This window comes from Marmota monax, unplaced genomic scaffold (assembly GCF_021218885.2).
Source record: "Marmota monax isolate L192 unplaced genomic scaffold, Marmota_monax_Labrador192_F-V1.1 WCK01_AAM20220418_F8-fsc00095, whole genome shotgun sequence".
NCBI classification, from domain to species: Eukaryota; Metazoa; Chordata; class Mammalia; order Rodentia; family Sciuridae; genus Marmota; species Marmota monax.
In genome coordinates, this window is record NW_026695244.1 from 2,176,121 (window position 1) to 2,200,149 (window position 24,029).

Genomic DNA, 24,029 nt, shown 5'->3' on the forward strand with positions numbered 1-24,029 from the left:
TGACTAGCTGGGAACAGACTGGTTCTGGGACTGCCAAAACTGAATAAAGGACAGAAATCAATTGCCATTTCTTTAATTAAGAATTGTTGTAGGGGCAATGTCAATGGTAAGTATAGAAAAGAATAAGAATAGGGAAGCAGTGCCTGCTTGACTTTTTCTTCTGGCTTTCATCTGGTACCCACTATTGGGCATCCCCAAAGGAAGTCAGCTGGAAAACAAAGAAATAATTTTCATTGTCAGCTCCAGCATCAGAAAGCAGAGAAGATGTAGGATTGTGTGTTTGTAGCATAGTGGCTGTTAAACTATGATGCGAAGAAAAGACCACTGACTCCAATTTTGAATCAAATTAAAGCAAGCTTGTATTTGTGTACACTGGAGCTGGCCAGGACTCTCTCTCCCGAAAACCCCAGGCTAGAGATCATTCCCCCAGCTTTCCAGGAACACGATTTTATAGCACAAAAAGTTGCAAAGGGGGGTGTCTTGAGAACTTACAGAGAACAGGATTTTGACAAGCATAATACAAAGGCAGATAGCAGGTTAATGATCTACATGGCATGACATTTCAAGGTAGGGAGTAAATTCAGATCCCAACATCAGAATTTATGAGGCACCATTGAGGTTTCAGAGAGGGTTGTTACCTGGTCGGGGGAGTCAGGATTTATGAGGCACCACTGAGATTTTAGAGGGTGTTGTTATCTGGTCAGGGAAAGCAAGGCTTGGGTGAGTTCAAGGTACAGGAATTACAAACAAATTTAGAAATTACAGTAATTTATAATAAAACAGAGATTAACTTTTCATGACTTTGTGACAAGATGGCTCCCAATCTTAAAATATAATTAGGTTGAGTTCATCAGTGATAGTAGCTTATTATCAATTCAGAGCTCAAAGAAGTTTTTAAACTCACATGTTGTTCTTATCTGTGGGCATAGAATAGGAAGAATTGTATCATCACCCTCAGTGAGACCTCTTTTCAAGTTTTCTAAAGTCTGCTTAAGATATTTCCATTTTCACTGTCAATTTAACCTGACCCCATTTAGAAATAATTCCTACTTCCTGCAACATGATCACAATTTTGTTTCAAAAATTCAGATTTTCACTGAATTTCAGTGTTTTTTTTATAGGCATTGTATACCCTCACTTTGAATAGATGAAGAATGGATAACTGAGAGAACATCTGTATAAGCTATGTGGCAATATACTTTGTATGTGCTATATAGTAATAAGATTTTATTTTCTTCAAATGGGGTCTTGCTGTGTTGCCCATGCTGGCCTCAAACTCAAGATCCTTCTGTCTTAACCTCCTGAATAACTGGGATTATAAGCATGATATAATTTATTGAAATAAGAATACATCCTAGTGAGGGGATGAGGAAATGTTGGTTAAAGGACATAAATTTTCATTTAGACAGAAAGAATATGTTTAAGAGATAAGTTTTACAACATAGTGACTCTAGTTAATAACAATGTATTTTAGGGGCTGAGGCTGTAGCTCAGTGGTAGAGCTCTTGTTTAGCATGTGCAAGGCACTGGGTGCTATCCTCAGCACTACATAAAAACCAATAAGTAAAGGCATTGTGTCCATCTCCAACTAAAAAGAAAAGAAAAGGAAAAAACCCAACCAAAAATACCCCAAATTTTAATGCTTGAAAATGGCTAAGACAATAGTATGTTAAGCCAGGCATCCAGGCATGGTGGTGCATACCTGTAACTACAGTGATTTGGGAGGCTGAGGCAGGAGGATCATAAGTTGAAGGCCAGCCTTAGCAATTTTTTGAGCAACTTAGTGACTCCCTATCTCAAAATAAAATGTAAAAAAAGATCTGGGGATATAGCATATTGGAAAAGTGTCCCTGGGTTTAATTACTATTACCAAATAAAAAGAGTAGTATGTGGGATATTACATATGTTAATTAGCTAGATTTGGCAATTCTGTAGTATATACATATTTCAGAATATCATGTTGTATACAATAAATAAATATGCATTTTTTGTCAATTTATTTTTAAAAAAGAAGATATCCTTTAGTTAAGGCAAGAAGAGAAATAATAGGAACATGTGCTTCAATTATGAAAATACAAGAATCCTCTCTGAGTGTTTCTACGTTTACTATACACCTTGAGAGAATTTGTCTATATGATTTTGGTTCTCCAGAAAAATAGAACCAATAGAATGTGTAGGATTTGTGTGTGTGTGTGTGTGGGAAGGGGCACTGAATTTTTATAAGGAACTGGTCATGTAATTACAGAATCTGGTAAGTCCAAATCTTCAGTGTAGCTTGGCAGGTGTGAGACCTGTTTTGGTCAGCTTTGTCACTGCTGATTAAAATACTGACCAGAGCAATTTTTGAGAGGAAAAGTTTATTTGGGGGCTCATGGTTTCAGTCTTTTTTTTTTTCTTTAGTTGTAGATGGACACAATACCTTTATTTTATTTATTTAGTTTTTATGTGGTGCTGAGGATTAAATCCAGTGTGTCACACGTGCTGGGAAAGTGCTCTACTACTGAGCCATAACTCCAGCCTGGTTTCAGTTATAATTTATAGACAGCATGCTCCATTCTTTGGGGCTCAACAAGAGGCAGGACATCATGATGGAAGAGTCTGGTGGAAGGCAGCAGCTCACTTGTTGATCAGGCAGCAGAGAGAGAGAGAGAGAGAGAGAGAGAGAGAGACTCTACTTACCAGATACAAAATATATACCCCAAAGGTACACCTGCAATGACCCACTTCCTCCAGCCACACCCTCCCCACCTTCAGTCACTGCTCAGTTAATCCCATCAGGGGGTTAATTCAGTGATTGGTTAAGGCTCCCATAACCCAATCATTTCTCTTCTAAACCTTCTTGCATTGTCTCTCACACATGAGCTTTTGGGGAACACCTCACATCCAAACCATAACAAGACCCAAGAGAACCAGTGGTGGTAGGGTGGCAGGTGGACACGCAGAAGAGCTAAAGATGAAGATTAAGTGTCATGGGAGACTTGGTCTGTTAGAGAATTCCTTGTTGCTCAGGGAAGCCAGTCTTTATTCTATTCAGGCTTTCAACATTATGGAAGACAATATGCTTTACCCAGAGCCCACCAATTTACCAGTTATTCTTATCCCAAGACACCTGCCAAGTTAATAAAGTTAGCCATCACATAGTCCTTACACTTCTTGACTGTTTATTAATGGGAAGGTACTAATAACCTTCTGAACACTTTCTTTTCTCTTGAATTGTGTGCTTTTTTTCCAGAGAGAAGGTCTTTGAATTTCTTTTGTAAAGATTTTGTGTCACTCAGAATATACTAGATTATGATACTTTAAATAAACAAGGGGCACAGAATAATGAAGGTTTATTTATGGTTCATGCTATCTGTCTAGTACTGTGGGTATTCAGGAGCTTCTGCTTACCCTCCTCACTCAAGGTCCCAACCTGACAGAACAGCCGGCTTGTTAGGCTTTGCTATTTTCTACATGAGAGAGACAAGAAAGTGGTACAAGATCTCACATTGATAACTGAATGTTCTTTTTTGGTCATGTCATGTGACACAAAACATTTTCATTCTGAACGCATAAGTCAGAACTAATGACATGTCCCTAACCACCACAAAGGGGCAAAAAGTTCAGTTCTATGATATGACTAGAAGTGCTGTAAAAATGGAAGTAGTTGCATATAACATCATTACTACCTTTTGCCTCTCCCTGTACTTTGCTTATGTTTCTCTAAAGATGCAAAGAGGTAAATAGCAGTGCTTTGTTTGTAGCCTTGATACTCATTTTGGACTTTGGTTCCCAAAGAATGGGAACCTCTATTTTGACATGCATGCCAGAGATTTCTCAAAGGAAAACGTATCTCTTCCTCCTACTCTTTGTCATGTCTCCATTTTCCACCTTATGCTTATCACCAATGGCGAATCTAAGAGAACATGTTAAGTTTTGAAACAATGACAGAATTTCTTTTTATAGACAGTAAGGCAGGTACAGAAAGGAACATAAAATCAGTCTGAAAATGATAGAGGAGAGTCTTTTAAAGAAATCCTTAAAATAAGAGCAAAATGAATTCAAAATATGGGAAAGAAAAGATTTATAAAAAGATAGACCTGATAAATTTAAGGAGAGTAAAATTGGTAATTGAAAACAATTGTAGTTTTTGACAGCTACAAACAAGAAGAAAATTTTTAAATAGTATAACATATAGAAAAATAATTCTACATATTTAAGATGGCAACTGAAAGAGGAATGGAATAGAAGATGAATAGTGGCATTTAATGAGTGCATGCAATATATTTGCCAGGAATTATGCTTGAAGCTGTATATTATCTTTAATATTGCATAGCAGTCTTGCCAGTGATGTAAGAACAACTTCAGAGGTAAATGGTAAAGCAAGGAATTCAGACTTGAGTTTCTTTGACTTTGACCGGGAGATTCAAATCATCGACTTAGGAGAAATTGCTCATGGAAAAACCATACACAAGATCTGTAGCAATAACTTACATTTTATTTATATTACTTTTGATTCTGAAGTTAAATGAAAATTTGGAATGTATATATTTTTATGCTTTTGTGAGCTTATTGTTTACCCCAAAAACCGGATAGAACATATTTAATTAAAATCAGCATAATTCCAATCATGGTCATTTAAAATTTTATGAACTTTCTTGTTTGATGAAACAAATGGATGCTCTTCATACCACATGTAATTTAGGTTATTTTTTAAATTATTTTTTTAGTTATGGATGGACACAATACCTTTATTTTGTTTATTTTTATTTGGAGCTGGGAGCGAAGCCAGTGTCTCCCACTTGGCTAGCACTCTACTGCTGAGCCATAGCTTCAGCACCCCTGTAATCCAGTTTTATTGGTCTGTTAGTTCAGGTTTGTTTTTTTTTTGTTTGTTTGCAGAATCCCACAGAATAATTTCCTCAAGTGGAAATAAAATAAGTCTATTGGAAAGAAATCTTCCCTCAAAGTGACTTGTTCATTCATTCTGACATGTATTTATTAAGTTCTTACTCTGTTCTCAGCACAAATTTAGTAGGACTCATTGCCTTCCTATAGAAAAATAACATGTATCCCCTGGGGTTCCTATTTGCCAAAGCTGGGGCAATATTTGCACAAAATAATTACAGAATTGAATTACTGTAGTAATTCTTGAATTCAAGAGTTCATATCAGTGGTAGCTAAGGAAGATGTGAAAGCTATTGTATATAGTATAATACCTATTGCCAATTAGTAAATGTGCAGAGGATGCTGGAGTTGTAAAAATTTATCATTTTGATTTGCACATTATAGTAAAGAATGGATAAGGCAATCTTGCCTTATTAATTATTAATGGAGAATAAATACAGGGGAAAGTTTTGATTAGAGTATGAGGTACCTATGTGAGGTAACCAGCACCCCAGCAGAACAGATTCCTGCTAGGAGGTGTGAGCCTCCTGGGGGCGGGGGAGTCAGAAATAATCAGTAAGAAATGAAGACAAAGCCGGAGATTAGATTTAAAAGGGGAGCACCTGATGGGTGTCACAGCCCTGATAGAAACTGGAACTGGACTACTGAAAAAGCCCCAATTCTTATTTAAGGGGAAGTACATCAAAGGCAGGGATAAGGTTTCTGGGTGGGAGGGATCTTGTTTCTTGGTGTATCTGGGATCTTGCAATAAACAGGTTGTTTGGTGCTCCATAGGTTACGCCCATATCCTGAGGGTTGTGTTTGATCCTAAGGCTGTGACCTGAGGCAGGGCACCAACTTGATCTGGGGTTTCAAACTGGGGAATTTCACCCAGGATTTCCCAGAAAAGCAGCTTCCCTGCTTTGTGTTCGCTCAAAACAAACTCATAATTCATATATGGGTTCCAACAGAGCATGATATTTGCATGATTTAAAAATATCTCCCCACAGATTATTGCATATAAATAATTTAGTAATAATTTTGGACAGTACTGGACCAAATAATCCAGTTGAGTGGGTGACTAAAAAACATTATTAGTAAGAAGCAGATAAACATAGTATGCCTCTATATGTGGTATCCTAAGAAAGACACGTGATTACTTTTGTGATATTCTGTCTAAACATAATCTGAAATCATTTGTGAGGAAACACCAAGCAAATCCTAAAGATTTGTATTCCAATTCTAATTTTTTAAAAAAGGGATGAGGATAGCAGCAGTGTACAAAAAGAGATTGTAGTAGTATTTCAGATTAAAGGAGGCTAAAGAGACACTAAGTGCGATACCTGACCCTGGAAAGAAAGCTGTCCTGGAAGGAGGGTAATATTACAGAGGATGTTCTTAAGTGATTTGACAAAACTGGAATGTGGAGGTAGATTAAAGTATTTTATCAGTGTTAATTTTTTTGCTATTCTGTGGTGTTATATAAAACCCTATTCTTTTTTAATATTTGTTTTTTAGTTTTAAGTAGACACGATATCTTTATTTTCCATTTGTGTGGTGCTGAGGATCGAACTCAGTGCCTCAAGCATGCTAGGCGAGTGCTCTACCACAAAGCCACAACCCCAGCCCCTAAAACCCTATTCTTAGTAAATATTCATTATAGTATGAAGAGGTGACTATTGACATATGTGAATTTTTTTTAAACATTTGGAAAAATATTAAGTGTAAATATGTGTTTATATTAATTCATGTATATATGAGGAGAAAGTATGCAAATGGTGAAGATTTAGGATAAAATGTTAACAGTGAATTTAGGTAAACTGTATTTGCTATTCTTTATATTATTCTTATTGTTGCTGCTTTTGTAGGAGCTTGGACATATGTCCAAATAAAAAGTTAAAAAGAGAAATGATTGTGTCCTATACATGGTGAGAGAGCAAAAAAGAAGCATAACCTACCTAACCAGGGGAAACAGCTTATAAAAACTGAGATGCAAACAAATGTTTTGCAGCCTTCTCAGAAACTAATTGATATATGTTTTAATCTGCCAGGTGCTAAGTGCTTGGCTCAAATATCAAATAAAAGTGGGGCCATCAAGTATGCTATGTTTTAAAAATGCTATAAGACTAAAGTTCCTTTTTAGTTCTGTTAACCAATTGAAAACATGCAGTGCAAACAACAGGCTTTAATTTTTGTGTTCTAACATAATAGTTCTCACCTTTTCCTTATGTTAGCTTATTAAATTTTTTATGACAAATATGGAAGTTATTTATGTTCTTATGTTACACCTAATACAGGGATTTGAGAATTCATCTTTGATAATCAAATTACAAAAGTACATTTTCATTATGTTAATCAGGTGAGAATGTTTATTGTTTGTAGCACAGATTGTTTGGATAGGATATAACAGTCTAATCATTAATACCACAATTTATAATAAAAACACAGAATGGAGATAATCTCATGGACAAATCTAACTGAAAGTTAAATCAGATTTCATCTTTTTAAGTTAATTTTCTGCTATACAACTGAAATTTTTGACACACCAGTAAATTTTGTATTTTTAGAAGACATACAAAGTCTTTGATAAAGATCTTAAAAAGAAGAGCTAATAATGTTCTAAGATGTCATGTTTGAAATTAAATATAGGAGGTATGATCATTTTTATGCCTTTCACACATTGGAAATAGGCTTAGATTTGGAAAGTAGTGCAGTAGAAAATAATGTCTGAGGTGATTTCTAGTGAATCTAGACGTTAGATCTGGATCTTAGGAGTCTTTATTCTGCTATCAGTGAGTTCTGCTGTACCTATTCTATTTGGTTTATTCTGTGGTCAATTAGTTTTTCTTCCTTGTTTTGAATTATAAAGAAAGTAATTTCAATACTTTAATTATGGTCATTAAGAAGAAGGTATCTTAAACTAGTATATATCTTGTTTAGATGTACAAAATTTCTTAGTAGCTATACTTCAGGTATTTTCACTTTCATTGGCTTTACCTAATAATGCTGTGTGTTTTTTTTCAGGGAAGGAAATAAAATGCCTGTAATTTTTAAAAAATTTCACCAATTCATTATTGAATGTATCATAACAATAGCATTTATTCTCTAATCTCTATACCATCATGCCCATCTAATAGATTCATTTTGCATTGAATTTAAATGAATTTTCTTAGTAAAAGCACACGGAGGGGGCTGGGGCTGGGGCTCAGTAGTAGCGCACTTGCCTGGCATGTGTGAGGCACTGGGTTCGATTCTCAGCACCCCCCAAAAAATAAATAAATAAAGGCCTATCAGCAACTAAAAGAAAAAAGCACATGGAGGGTTGGGGTTGTGGCTCAGTGGTAGAGTGCTTACCTCGCATGTGTGGGAAACTGGGTTTGATCCTCAGCTTCACATAAATAAAATAAAGGTATTGGGTCCAGGTACAACTAAAAATTTTAAAAAAGCACATGGAATTTGTATTGGCCTTTCCAAAGTGTGTAGAAAACATCCATCAAAACTATTAGAATTTGTCAGCAGGGTCCTTGGTAGTACACACTGTAATCCCAGCTAGTCACAAGGCTAAGGTAGGAGGATCACAAGTTCACAAGTTCAAGGTGAGCCTAGGCAATGTGATGAGACCCTGTCTCAATTTAAAAAGGGCCTGAGGAAGTAGCTTGGTGGTAGAATGCTCGCCTTGCTTGCCAATACCCTGGGTTAGAGCCCTAGTATTGTCAAAAAAAAAAAAAAAAAAAAGCTACTGGAAATGTTATTAAAAACAAACCCAGCTCATATTGGATCCATGTCCTTAACGTGAAAGAAGCTAATAATCTGGACCCACTGTGTTCAGATAAAATCACAGAAAGTGGCAGAGTAACCTGTTTTTTCTGGAATTTCAGTTGTATTATAATAGGCCACTTAGACTTACCTGTTAATTTAGTAGTATTGTGAACTGATTCTTTTGTAAATTGGAAAATTTAAGGGCTAGTTCGTTTTTCAGTCTCCAGTTAGTGGAAACAACCTGGCTACATGATGCATAATTTTTTTTTTTTAACTGAGGATTGAACCCAGGGCCTCACTCATGTTAGGCAAACACTCTACCCCTGAGCTTTGTTCAAACCCTTTTTATTTTATTTTCAAATAGAATCTGGATAAATTGGCCAGGCTCACCTTGAACTTAAATAGTCCTTTTGTCTCAGTCTCCTGACTAGGTAGGATTATAGGTGTGCACCTCCATTCCCAGCATTATGTATAATTTAAAAGAAGAAATCCTTTAGCAGTATTTAAATTACTGATTTTTTTCAAGATTATGCTGGTTCTAAAAGATGTTCAATATACAAATGAAAGAAAAATATTAAATTTGTTTTATAGTTGCTTTTGTAATTGTGTCTTCTCTACTTGTCCATGTTAACAATTTTTTATTAACTTCTTTTTAATAATAGACGAATCCTTAGTTCTGTGGAAAAGAGCAGACAGAAATATAAACCAGCTTCTCTCACAGTGGAGTTTATTCCTTTCTTTTATCGTAAGTAGCATTCTTAATTCCTTTTATTTTTATCTTACTCGTAATTTTATCTTACTCTTTAGTCTTACTCTTAATTCAGACCTTAATTCAGCTTTATGAATTTATAAGATGGAGTTGTTTGAGAACATGTCACTGGAGTAGTTGATTTGTTTGGCCGAGATTATTGTTTTTCATTTTAATTATTCTGTTCTTCTTTTGAGAAGAACTGATTTTTATTCTTTCTTGATGATTTGAATATTTTAATAATTATAGTATATTTTAGAACTTCAAGATATTTATTTATTTATAATTATTTTTTGCATGGTACTGGGGATGTAACCCAGGGCCTTGTACGTATGAGGCAATTGCTCTACCACTTAGCTACATCCCCCAATCCACCCCTCCCCCCAATTTTTTTAAAAAAAATTGAGACAGAGGCTTACAAAGTTGCCCAAACCAACGGTGATTATGCCACCTCTCAAGAATACAGAAAAATTCGCATAACAGTAAAAAACCACTCTGTTTCTAGGTCCCTCCTCAAATTTGTCAGAATTTAACATTTTGCCATATTTGCTTTAGTTTTCCTTTTTTTTTTTTTTTTCCTTCTGTGAAGTAAGACAGAAATAGTTCATTTTTTGCTTAATGAAGATGATTGCAGTGCTACTCTGTGTGACCACCAGTAGTGACATTGGTGTTAGCTAGGTAATGAAACTCAAGTATTCATAATGAGCCACACCCAGAACTGACCTCCTTTAGAAGATACAGGACCAGAAAGGCAGCATGCCAGTGAAATAGGATAAGGTGTTTTTATTCAGCAGCAGTCCAAGGGCCATTCTTTGGTCTTTCAAGTGAAATTATGGTGCCAAATTGATGGCTCTGGGAGCCACCCTGCTTTATAGGAAGCACAGTATCCTATAACAGCCTTTATATCCTGCATGTATAGGTTGTGCACATATTTTGTTAATTTATCCCAAGGTATTTTATGTACTTTGGGTTTGTAAATAATTTTTAATGTATTTTCCAATTGTTTGTTAAAAAATATAAATATATATGTATATATATACACATACATACATATATATATATGGTTTATTTTTGTCTAATTATATTGTGCCCTGTGACTTTGCTAAATAAATTCACCAATAAATTTATAGTAATTCTTATGTTATTTCTTAGGGTTGTATATGTATACAGTCCTGTTGTATGCAAAACAGTTTTTTTTTTTCCTTTCTAAACTATATGCCTTTTTATACTGGTGAAGTGGTAAAAGGAGACTTTTTTTCTTGTTCCTATAAGTACAGGGAAAAAAAATAATGATGTTAGCTGTTAAGTATATTAGTTATTAAGTAGGATGTTAGCTACTGAATTTTTAATTGATGCCTTTCATTAATTAGAGTAAATTTTATTTTGAATAGATGTTGACTTTTTCCAATATTTTCACTGCATCTGTTTGAGGTGATTTTTATATTTTTGAGTGTGTGTTGCCTTTCCCCCCCCCCCCCACTTCTGTCTGTTAGTTGTTGAGATTGATTTTTCAATGTTAAACTAACATTGCATTTATGTGCTAAACCACCTTTGGTCATGATTATACAGTAGTATTATCCTTTTTATGTAATACTTCATTTGACTTGCTAATGTTTTAAAGATTTTTGTTTCTACGTTCAAGCGACATGCAGATTTTTAGGGCTTTTTTCTTTGTTATATCTTGTGTAGTTTTTGTATCAAGTAATTGTCCTAGTCTGCTCTGGCTGCCATTCCAAAATATTATAGACTAAGTGACTTTAAATATCAGAAATTTATTTCCTCACAGTTCTGGAGACTCTAAAGTCAAAGGTCAACAGTCCAGCAAGATTTGATTTTTGGTGAGATCTCTTTGTGGCTTGCAGATTGTCTTCTGCTTGCTACCTTATATGTTGGAAAGAAACACTGATGTTTTTTCTTCTAACAAGGACAGTTCTCTTAGATCAAGGCTTTACCTTTACAATCTCATTTAACCTTGGGCATATCCTCAAAGGTCCTAATCAACTGAGGATAGAAGTAGGGCTTCAGCTTATAAAGCTTGGTATGTGTGTGGGGGGGCACAGTTTATATTATTCCACCTCTGATCCCCCAAACTTAGTGTTTATCATATGCAGAATACATTTATTCTACCCAATAGCCTAATGTCTTGGCCCTGAAGAGCATCTTTGCACTTTGACTGTCTATAAGGGCACCACCCACATGGCTGAGGGCAGCCCTGCCCCTAAGGTACTAGGTGGGGTCCTGCTGATCTACTAAAACCTGAGAAATGTAGGAGGAAGAAACACCATTGCCCTCTGGGTCTGAGAAGGGAGTGGCAGCTCTTATCTCTAAACTGCCTTTAGAGTTATTCTTCCTTTTCCTTGAAGAGCAGCATGTCACCACTGAATAGCTGTATAGTGTGGTCCTGTAGAATTCAAGAAGTCTTGTAGTATACCTTCATTCCTTCCCATTTTCTCTGTTTCCTTTATTTAAAAATGGTAATATCTTTGCTGGTATTCCTGGCCTCAGCTGAGATGGCTAAGGCAGTTCAGGAGTTATACCTGGACATATCAAATGATTGTTCAGTCACACTTTAGCATTTTTTTCAGTACAGGCTTTCTCAGTTTTTACAATGTGGATAGGCTGAGAATTTTTAAAATCTTTAAGTTCTTGTTCTTTTTTTGCATTTTTTTTTTCCTATTTTACAGGAAAAATCAAGCTGCTCCTCCAACTTTGCTTAGAAATCGCCTCATCTAACTATCCCATTTGTCACATGAAGTTTTTAGCTTTTATGCAACTCTATGACACAGTCTGGTGTCAACACAGTGTAGTTCAGCCAAGTTCCTTGTCACTTTAAACAAATATTGCCTTTCTCTAGATTTCAATAATTTGTTGTTTATTTTCATCTGAGACCTCACCAGAATAATTGCCCTTGTGATTCATAGTTCTAGCACCCCAGAACTCTTTTAGCCTCTACCCATTACCCATAGCTGCTTCCACATTTTTAAGTATTTGTTACAGTAACACTTCCCTTCTTGGTAGCAAAATTTGTCTTACTGTGCTCAAGTTGATATAGCAAAGCGCCACAGATGGATGTCTTAAGCAGAAATTCTGGCCTTATTAAACGACTTGAGCAGTGTTTTCTTTCCCTCTCTTTTCTGTGAGAATTGGTTTGAAATTGTTATTATGGTTTCCTTAGTATTATTTGGCAAAGCCATTTCAGCCTAGAATTTACTTTGTGAGAAGGTTTTAAATTCTGGAGTCAATTTTTATACTAAATAGGGAATTATTCAGATTTCTTCTTCTGTTAGGTTTTGAAATTCATGTCTTTAAAAATTTGTGTTTTTCATTTGTATTGTTGAATGAATTGGTATAATGTTTTTTATAACACTTTTTTATGATATTTTCAAAGTCTAGGGAATCTGGTTTGTTGCCCCCTCTTTTGTTCCTGATATCGGAAATTTATATTCTCTCTCTCAGTTTTTCTAGATCAGTCTAGCTAGAGGTTTTAAAGTTATATTCATCTTTTCACTGAAGCAGGTTTTCATTTCATTGTGATTTTTGTTTGATGATTTATTTTCTGTAATTAGCCCTACTTCTGTTATTACTTTCCTTTTACTTAAAGTTTAACTTGCTCTTCTTTTTCTGACTTCTTCCAATAGAAAATTTTATCTTTGGGCTGGGGATGTGGCTCAAGCAGTAGCGCGCTCGCCTGGCATGCGTGCGGCCCAGGTTCAATCCTCAGCACCACATACAAACAAAGATGTTGTGTCTGCCAAAAACTAAAAAAAAAATAAATATTAAAATTCAAAAAAAAAAAAAGAAAATTTGATCTTTAAACCTTTTAGTTAGACCTTCTTTTTGAATATGCACATCTTGAGGTATAAATTGTTTTGTGAAGCATTGCTTTAACTGTACCTCACAGAATTTGCTGTACTCAGTTTAATTTTCATTTAAAACACTTGCCAATTTTTTTATTGTTTTTTTTTTAAACAATAGTTATTAAGAAATTGGTTGTTGGGCTGCGGCTGGGGCTCAGTGGTGGAGTGCTCACTTGGCATGCATGAGTCACTGGGTTTGATCCTCAGCACCTCAGAAAAATAAAATAAAGGTATTATGTCCACCACCTAACTAAATGTGTATATATATTTACATATTTGTGTGTATGTGTATATATATATATACACACACACATATATATATATATGTAAATAAAAGAAATTGGTTGTTGACATCATTAGCAGTTAGCAAAATGCAATTCAAAACTACACTGAGATTTCATCTTACACCAGTTAGAATGGCAGTCATCAAAAATACAGATAATAGCCAGGCATGGTGATGCAACTCAGGAGGCTGAGGCAGGAGGATCACAAGTGCAAGGTCAGTCTCAGCAACTTAGTGAGACCCTGTCTCAAAACAAAAAATAAAAAGGACTGGGGATGTGGCTAAATGGTTAAGCACCCCTGGGTTCAATCCCCAGTACCAAAACGATAATAACAACAACAATAATAATAATAAATGCTAGAGGATGTAGAGGAAAAGGAACACTTTTATACTGTTTGTGGGACTATAAAATAGTACAACCACTATGGAAATCAGTATGGAGGTCCCTCAAAACACTAGGCATGGAACAACTAAGACCCAGCAATACTGCTCCTTTGTATTTTTTTTTTCTCCTTTGTATTTAACCTGAGGAATGAAAGTCACCATACTACAGTGATAAATGTATACCCATGTTTATAACAGCCAAACTATGGAACCGTTCAGTCTATGTGTCTATCAGCAGATGGATGAATAAAGAAAATGTAGTATATGTACACAAAGGAGTTTTATTTAGTCATAAAGAAAAATGAAATTATGTCATTTGCAGGAAAATAGATGGAATTAGAGATGATTATGTTAAGTGAAATAAGTCAAACTCAAAAGGTCAAGGATTGTATGTTTTTTCTCATATGTGGAAGCTAGAAAGGAACAAGGAAAAGAGTTGGGGATGGATCTCATGAAAATCAAAGGGAGTATAGGAAAGGGATCAAGAGGTGAGAGGTGGGGGAGGAGGGGGAAATGCTATGGAGTGATATTGGCCAAATTATATTGTTATATTGTGTGCATGTATGAATATGTAAAACAAATCCCATCATTATGTGCAATCATAATGCACCACTATAAAATGTGGGGAAAAAAAAGAAATGTGTTGTTGGGGGAATTGGAGAGATGTCGTTCAGGGGATTCAAAATTCAGTTAGACTAGAAGAAAGATTCAAGAGCTGTATTATGTACCATATTGACTGTAGTTGATCATAATGTGTTGTATACTTGAATATTAATAAGAGAGTAGCAGTTTTTTTTTTAGTTAAAAAAATTTTTTAAATATCTTTATTTCATTTTTATGTGGTGCTGAGGATTGAACCCAGTGCCTCACATGTGCTAGGTGAGCACTCTACCACCGAGCCACAACCCCAGCCTCTTAAAAATTTTTTGTAATTGTAGATGGACAGAATGCCTTTATTTTTTATTTTTTAAAATATTTTTGTTTTTAGTTGTTGATGGGCCTTTATTTTTTATTTGTTTATATGTGGTGCTGAGGATTGAACTTGGTGCCTCACACATGCTAGGCAAGTGCTCTACCACTGAGCCACAACCCCAGCCCCCAGAATGCCTTTATTTTATTTATTTTTATGTAGTGCTGAGGATCAAACCCAGTGCCTCATGCATGCTAGGCAAGTTCTCTGCCTTTGAGCTATAGCCCCAGCCCAAGAGTAGCAATTTTTAAGTGTTCTCATTACACAAAAACAAGGTTATGCCTGTGTAAATTAGCTTGATTTAGCCATTCCACAACATATTTAAATACATTGTTTTGTATTCCATTTATATACGATTTGTATTTGTTGAACAGTTTAATTTTAGAATAAGAGGAATGTGTTAATCGGCAAATGTTTGGGGATTCTTTAGTTCCTTCTTTTGTTTTTTGAAGTACTGGGGATTGAATCCAGGAGCATTCTACCCTTGAGTCACAACCTCAGCCCTTTTTTATTTTGAGACAAGGTCTTACTAAGTTGCCCAGGCTAGCCTCAAACTTGTGATCTTCCTGCCTCAGCCTCCTCAGTCACTGGGATTGCAGGTGTCGCTCAGATTCTTTTTTCATTTATAGTGAAAAAACATAGTCATGTGCCACTTAATGATGGGTTTGTTCTATGAAATGCATCATTAGATGATTTTATCATTTTGCCAACATCTTAGAGTGTACATAAATGCAGTCAGTAGACATGGCAAACACATGAGGCTTCTGCCTATGAAACATGGCATGCTGATTTAATAAACTTTTTTTTATAAGTAGAAGAATATTGTAAAATAAAGATTAAAATTATAGTTTAATAATACAGGGCCAGTAATATGGTCATTTATTATCATTTATTATGGTCAATTATGTACTGCATATAATTGTGTGCACAATACTTTTATACAACTATGTTTGTTTACATTAGCCTCACCACAAACATATGAGTAATGATAAGACAGCTACAATTTGATGAGGTGATAGGAATTTTCCAGCTTTATTGTAATCTTATGGCACCACCATTGTATACTCAGTGTGTCATTGATCAAAATGGTTTTATGTGGTACATAATTGTTTGAATTGGCTAGTTGGACACATGTGACTTCAGTTTTTTTTTTTTTTTTTTGACAGCATCATAGTCAGGAGTCAGTAGAACATATGTCTTTTTCTTTCCATCAGACCTGATTAGGGTGTTGGCTTTGGCCATTTTGATTTTGTAAAGCATATTCACTGTTTAATCTGGTGCTTGTTGATGTTGGTATCCACAAAGAACACAAGTATATTATTGTCTCCTTTGTCCAGTTAGTTAGGAGGATGTTGATGAAGGCATAATAGTCAAGATTGTTTCTTCTGGGGGCATTCTTCCAAGGATAATTGGGCTATCTTTGGGCTACATTGGCTTCTGATACCAAAAGTAGGTGACATGGATATTCTTTTTTTGTTGTTCAATTTTTTATCTTTTTAGGTGTCAATGGATCTTTTATTTTATTGATTTATATGTGATGCTGAGGATCAAACCCATGTCCTCACACATGCCAGGCAAGCTCTGTACCACTGAGCCACAGCTCCAGCCCAGATATATTTTTGTGTGTGACTATAGACCTTTTACCACCTCTTCCTTGACCTTTGGTTAGCTCGGGTTTTAGGAGGAATTAAGATTTTCTTCACTTGTGCTATCTTCATGAAAAAGGTCTCCAGATATTTTTATTTCATTACTTTATAATTCTATTATGGTAAGAGAACATTAGGCTTTATTTTCATGGCCCATTTTTTATAATGAAATATTCCTTTCTACCTATGGTATTACTCCTTGCGTGTATTGTTAGATAGTAATATAGCCACCCCAGCAGTGTTGTGATTCAGATTGTATGGTATATCATTTTTGCATTATTTATATCTGTTACCTTCCTTGTATGTTCATTGTGGCTGAAAGGAACTCTGTCATCCTCTAGTTCTGTACTAAATCAGAAAAATTATTCAGTCTAAGCTTTTCTGTAGTTGTTTGCCTGTCTTGTGGAATTTCACACTATCGTGAGGTTTAATATTTTGATACAAAACAAGTCCTATGCATATTTTTGGATTACTTTGTGTGGCTTTCTCCATTTAATACCCTGCTTTACAAATTCCAGTTGTGTAGACCTACCAATTGTTGACATCTGGCTCCAAACCTCAGAAAATAGTCATGTTCTTTTTGGGTTCCCCCTTTCTGTGTAATACCCCAGAAAGTGTCTTTGAACAGAAATCTCAGGTGAGTCTTGGGCTTGTTTGTTTTCCTTATTTTGTGTATCACAGTTCTCTGTCTTTCTGGAATCTATTTTGTCCTTTTTTCTAGTTTTTTGTTTTAAAATTTTGTTTGTTTAAGCAGGAAGTCATGTGTAGTGCTGATTATTCTGACATAGCTGAAATGACTTAATTTTTAAGTTACAAATTTCTATCGATACATTTTACTTCAAAGCTTTCTTTTTGGTAGTGTTGTGTATAAAATTGAAAGTAATTCTGTCATGATCTTTTCTAAGTGTGCAGTGATGTATGCAAAACAATATTCATTACAAAATTATGAAAAGAAAGGGGTATAGTGTAATACTTTATCAGTAAAGAATGGTTAAGTAAGTGTACATCATTATAGTATTATGTGTTGTATGATCAAAAATGAATAAGGTAGATTTATTTACCTGTTAAGATGTAGTAATTCCGGGGCTGGGGTTGTAGCTCAATGGTAGAGCACTTGCCTGGCATGTGTGAGGCCCTGGGTTTGATCCTCAGCACCACATAAAGATAAATACATAAAATAAAGGTATTGTATCCCTCTACAATGGGGGGGGTGGGGGGGCAGGGGGAAAGGGGGAAGGGGGAGGGGGAAGGGAGAGGGGGAGGGAGGGAGGTGTGTGTAATAATACTCATTTGTAAAAAACATAAAGCATGCTACAGGACTCCATACCTGTGAATTTCACATCTTTAGATTGAACCACGGTTTAAAAATAATCAGAAAAAATTGCATCTATACAGAACATGTACAGATATTTTTCTTATCATTCCCAAAGAATACAACATAATGGGCTAGGGTTGTAGCTCAGTGGTAGAGCTCTTATCTAGCAAGTGTGAGGCACTGGGTTTGATCCTCAGTGACACATAGAAATAAATTAATTATTTAAATAAAGGTATTGTAGCTATCTAGAACTAAAAGAAAATTGTAAAAAAGAATATAGGGCTGGCAGAGCACATTCCTAGCATGTGTGAGGCACTGTGTTTGATCCTTAGCATTACAAACAAAATGAATGAATAAAAAATACAACATTAAGAACTATTTTTTTAAAATTATTTTAGTTGTAGATGGACACAATATCTTTATTTTTATTTGTTTATTTTTATGTGGTACTGGGGATCGAACCCAGGGTTTCATGCATGCAAGGCAAGCACTCTACCACTGAGCTACAATCCCAGCCCAACATTAAGAACTATTTGTATGACATTCATTTACATTGTATTATAAATAATCTAGAGATTACAAAAGTATACAGGAGGATGTGCATAGGTTATATGCTATTTTATATATAGGAGTTGAACATCCTTGGATTTTGGTATTCTGGACAAATCACCCACAATATTGAGAGAAGACTGTATATACTTTCTTTTCTCTTTCTCCTTCCTTCCTTCCTCCCTCCCTCCCTCCCTCCCTCCCCTCCCTCCCTTCCTTCCTTCCTTTTTCTATCCTTCTTTTTTATTTTTGAACTCAGGGTGCTTTACCATGGAGCTACATTGCTATCCCTTTTTATTTTTTATTTTGAGACAGTCTCACTGTGTTGTTCAGGAGACTGTCTCAAAATAAACTTAAACTTGGGCTTAAACTTGAGATCCTCCTTTCTCAGCCTTAGCTAGGATTATATAGGTGTGCACCATTATGCCCAGTGCTTTTTCTTTTTTCTTTTTTTTTAAAGGTAGGAACAGGTCAGAGGGAGACATATTTTTCCTTGTCAGCATTTTTATGCTGTTTTAGTTTTTTTTGTCACCTGTATTTGTAATATTTTAAAAATAATAAAATAATGTATGACGTTAAAAGAAAAGTTACTATTGGTACTAGAATTTTAGAATACTGGCCCTGGAGTGGACCCCAGAAATGTTTTATTTAACTCTTTCATTTTATAATTGACTAATTAAAGTGACTTAGACTAATAAGAGAAAGGAGTAGCCGTAAAAAAAAGTCTTAATTTTATGTTAGGTTTGGGTTAATGTCTAACTCTGTTACTTAGTAGCCATGTTATTTCAGGCAAGATATTAACTTCTCACCTTCTGTTTGCTCATGTATAAAGGGGGCAAGATATCTTTATAGGGAATATTGTGGGAATTAAATGAGATATCATAGATACAGTACCTAAAATGCTATCTGAACAATGGTTTCTGTTTTCCTTTCCTATTGCAAAATGCTTATCAATCTTAACATTTGATACTATTTAGACTTTTCACAAATAGCTCTTCATGTTTTAATTTCCCACATTCCTTAGAGATGAATCATGTTGTGAAAGAAAAATTTTACTTATTTGTTTATTTGTGTATTCACAGAATGTTTTCAGGAAAGTGAACATCTCAAGGAAAGTCTTAAGTGTTGCTTATTGCATCTCTTTGGAGCCATTGTAGCCGGTGGGCAGGTGAGGACAGTGTTGAAAGTTAATATATAAATAATAGTTAACAATGCAAAAAGCTTTCCATGGATTGTTTAATGTATTCTTTGTCTTTTTATGACTTCATGAATACAAATATTTTTGAGTTTATATCTTGTTTAAAGCTAAACTTATGGGCTGGGGATGTGGCTCAAGCAGTAGTGTGCCCGTCTGGCATGCATGCAGCCCAGGTTCGATCCTCAGCACCACATACAAACAAAGATGTTGTGTCCGGCGATAAATAAATATTAAAAAAAAAAAGCTAAACTTATTTCTTTTGATTATTATCTTCCAAAAAACCTAAATAATAATATTAGCACTAACAATAAAATTACTGGGTAAATAAACAAATTTAACAGTTTTTGGTATTGTAAGTTCATATTTGTGTTGCCTTTCAGTGACTAGTTATTACCATAGAGTATAGAGGAAGTTAGTCCTATTAGTCAATTTGATGAAATCAAATTCTAGCAGTTTGGTTTCCAAAGAAAGAATTTTTAAATTTATAATTATTAAATGCATGCATACACTTTTTAGTCATGTTTCAACAAGCCTAACTTGTTTTTTTATTACTTTACAAAAAAAATTCTCGTAAAGTTTCTTTTCTTTTTTATATTTTGTTAGTTGTAGATGGACATAATACCTTTATTTTTTTATTTTATGTGGTGATGAGAATTGAACAGAGTGCTTCAAACATGTGAGATGAGCACTTTACAGCCACAGCCCCAGCCCTAGTAATTTTTCTTTTCTAAGTTAAGCATTTTAAAAGCTATCTCTGCTAAATTTTTAGCATAACTACTAATTGACAGCAGGATTATAATTCAGAAAGAACTTTATGTTTTCTTTCTTTTTTTTTTAAAGGGGGGGAGAATTTTTTTAAATATTTATTTTTTAGTTTTTGATGGACACAACATCTTTATTTTATTTGTATGTGGTGCTGAGCATCCTAGTGCCCCGCACATGCCAGGCGAGCGCGTTACTGCTTGAGCCACATCCCCAGCCCAATGTTTTCTTAAATCATACACTTTAGATCAGAGGTTTTTAACTTTTTGTTCTTTTTGTATAACATCCCTGTTTGGCAGTTTGACAAGGGCCCTTGTCAGAACTTTTTAAATGCCTGAAGTAAAGTACGTAAGATCACAAAAGAAACCAGTTATACTGAAATATGGTTACTAAAATCTTAATGAGACAAATATGTGACTTAATGTGTGCTGTTTATAACATGATATAAAAAGATTTCGCTGTGATCTGTACATGGCGGCTCACACCTATAGTTCCAGCTACCTGAAAGGTTGAGGCATGAGGATCCCTTGAGCCTAGGAGTTAGAGACCAACCTGGGCAATTTGGGAAGATCTCATCTCAATCAATCAATCAGTAGCAATAAATCTAATAACTAATATAATTTCAAAGAAGAGATGAATGTAAGTGCTGTTTTGAGATGCCGCAATAATTATATGAAAAAACATGATTTTTATCAGTGACAAAAATCACAAGTATTACTTATTACACAATTGTGCTTTGTAGCTGAGTTTTAAATCTGAAGAAAATTTAAATTTTAGTCAGATTAATGGAAATAAAGATATAATTGTTTGTATCCAAGTTTATAGATCCCTTGAATTCTCTTTTTTTCCTCAGATTAAAAGTCCTATCTTCCTTTTTTTAATTATTAGCTTTTTATTTTCACATGAAATTTTTTTACAACATTTTCTTTATATTATGTACAATTACATATTTAAATTATAATTTTATTAAACAACCCATTTTTATAAAAACTTAATTAAAATTTGTTTAAAGATCTATCAGTAATACTGTAGGTTTATTACCTTATCATCATGGGCATTAGGAAGAAATTCTTTGTATGCTGAGGAAGCCTTCGTGAAGATTTAGATATTTATTTGTTTTTAAGAGCTCATGAGCCCTTTATCTTACAGCAGTGGGAACTTTTCATCTTATAGCAATAGGAAGTTGCTGTTTATTTGATAACTTATTTACTATTTCTTATTTTGTTTGAAGATTTTCTAGAGTGTAATTTTCATTTTTCAATTAAATTGCATAAACAGGTGACTATAGGTAATCTCTTTTTAATTAATGCACCAAATTTTATTTTATAAAATTGATTTTATAAATACTATCCTGAGGTTAAGAGTATCTGTTGATACTCAGTTCCCCTTTTCTTCTTTATCTTTGGCTTGTTTTTGTTTTCTTTCTAAATCATTTTTATCAAATGTCCCTGTACTCAGTGGGCAGTTTTGAAAAATTTTCCCCTCTTGTGGCTTCCAGAACAATGCTGAACTTTGTGTTTTTTAACCTTTACCTTTTGGTACCCAGCCAAAATCCTGGTGGGCTATGTGGCCTACTCTTCACCCAGTAGATGATGTCTCCTTGTAATGTATTTTCCAGTTTAAGTTAGCTTAGTCACCTTCCTGTATTCGCTGATGTCTGATGAAGACACTGGGTCATTGTCTTCCTATTTTTCTCATTTCTTCACTACTATGAATAAGTGTACCTGAAAAAAAAAATGAAAATGGCATTGTTATTGACTAATGGAGAATGTACTTGGATCCCATTCTGTTTTTGAACACATGGAGATGTGTTCTTATTAGTGTCCAGGGATAATCAATCCCCAAAACCTCTGAAATAAAACGTTAACATGAAAAACAAGTAGATATTAAAAGCCCAATTTATTTTTTTTGTACTGAAAATCTTTTGATCAGGGCATAGCTAGAGTTAGATTTATATCAAAATCAGAAGGTTGCTTGTTGTTTGTTTAATGGATCCAGACAAGGGGATTTGGAAGAGTTAAAAATCTGAAGATGCAAGAATGATCTTCTCACAAGGAACTGCAAAATTAAAGTCTAAAGACTGATCTCCTTTCCAAAGCATTGTGCCTGGGTTTTTCCATTGTCATATTTGTTCTTGTGATCTGTGAATACGCACACACACACACACACACACACAAACCTGTTCTGTATTGTGTTATGTTAAAAGCAGTGGCTTTGGGAATGACCTAGGTTTGAGTCCCATGTTCATCTCAAATTAGTTGTTTAACATTAGATAAACTATTTACATGTATTTTAGTTTATTTGTAATATATAAACAGTAACATAGCATAGTTGTAAAGACTATATGACATGTAAATATAATACTTTAATTTTTTGCTCTTGTAAAAACTAAGTAAATCACAGTCTTATCACCTAGGTTAGCAGCAGAAATAGAAAAATTATTTTACTACGTGAAGAAACATAAACAACATTTGAGTCAATGACTCAGAGAAGCAGTCCACAAAAGCTCACATCTACAATGTAGCCTGAGAAGTACTGGCACATATATTCATAACCATAAAACTAATGTTCTAAGGTGTTTTCCAAGGAAATGCTGTATTCAACAATCAATTTTAATGCTTATTTCACACTGCAAAGGCTGAAAAGATTATACTTACATTCAATTAATGCCTTGAACCAGCTATTCTAGTTGTAAAGTACAATTAGCCAAAGATGTCCCCTATGAAAGACTATACCATTTGATCAACTCATTTGCATCAGAGGCACTTTCTCAGATTCATTGGGTCTTTTGCTTCCAAGTACCACAGGTTTGGGTGCAAATTTGAAAGCAACTTGTGGTAAGAGAAAGGGCAACTGCTGAGAAGGCCAAAGGCTCACATATTCACTCAAGACCTCATGCGGATGCTGCTTGCTTCTTTTCAAACAGTAAAAAAATAATAATAACCTGCTTATGGATTTGAATAATATATTAACTCTTTATGCATGGCACTTTTAAAAAAACATTTTGAAAGCACTTTCACACCTGTTATTTAATTTAATCTTTCCCACACCTTCTGAGGTAGGTTGGACAAGTATATCATCCTAATTTGGTGGGTGAGAAACTTATGGCAGCTAATAATAAAATTATAACAGCTTAAATTATTTTACTTCTTTCTTTCAATTAAAAAAAAAATAGTTGTAGTGTTGGGGGTGTAGCCCTTAGTAGAGAATGTCCTTAACATGCACAAGGCTTTGGGCTCAATCCCCAGCAGGATCTTCAGGGACTCAATTTCCTTCTAAATGTCAGTCTGTTATCCTTACTATTGTCTCTCATGCCATAAGGTACCTCCTAGAGTTATAGTCATCATGGCATTTAGGGCACAAAGACGAAGGAAGTAATGAAGGAGACAATGGTATGTGCCAGTTTTTTCTACAGAGATACTGAAGTTGACATTCACTCTTTTTGTTTTAAATTATTATTTTTGCCAAATATGGTGATATGACTGTAAGGAGGCAAATAACATCCAGATGAAAAAATTGATAAAACTGCTATATAAAACAGTTATATATATTTATATATACATATAAATATATGTATTATGTTGGTAAAAACACATTCTAATGAGCCAAGGGCTATTATTTGCAGATGATTTTGCCTAACTATGTAATGTTTCGTTATATTTGAATTTAACAATTTTGGGCAACACATATTG

The 24,029-nt window shown here is 34.6% G+C and overlaps 1 protein-coding gene across 10 annotated transcripts in view; it reads left to right on the forward strand.

The window, feature by feature from the left end:
- Nbeal1 (neurobeachin like 1) overlaps window positions 1–24,029 on the forward strand; it is a 188,116-nt gene that overhangs the window by 33,902 nt on the left and 130,185 nt on the right. For 9 of the 10 annotated variants that reach the window (XM_058578199.1, XM_046462953.2, XM_046462954.2 and 6 more), the window contains 2 exons: window positions 9,288–9,370; window positions 19,460–19,545. In XM_058578199.1, coding sequence (XP_058434182.1) covers window positions 9,288–9,370; window positions 19,460–19,545 — 169 coding nt within the window. Of the gene's footprint in view, window positions 1–9,287; window positions 9,371–15,665; window positions 17,151–19,459; window positions 19,546–24,029 lie in introns of those variants that run through there. The other variant, XM_058578202.1, reaches the window with a different exon arrangement.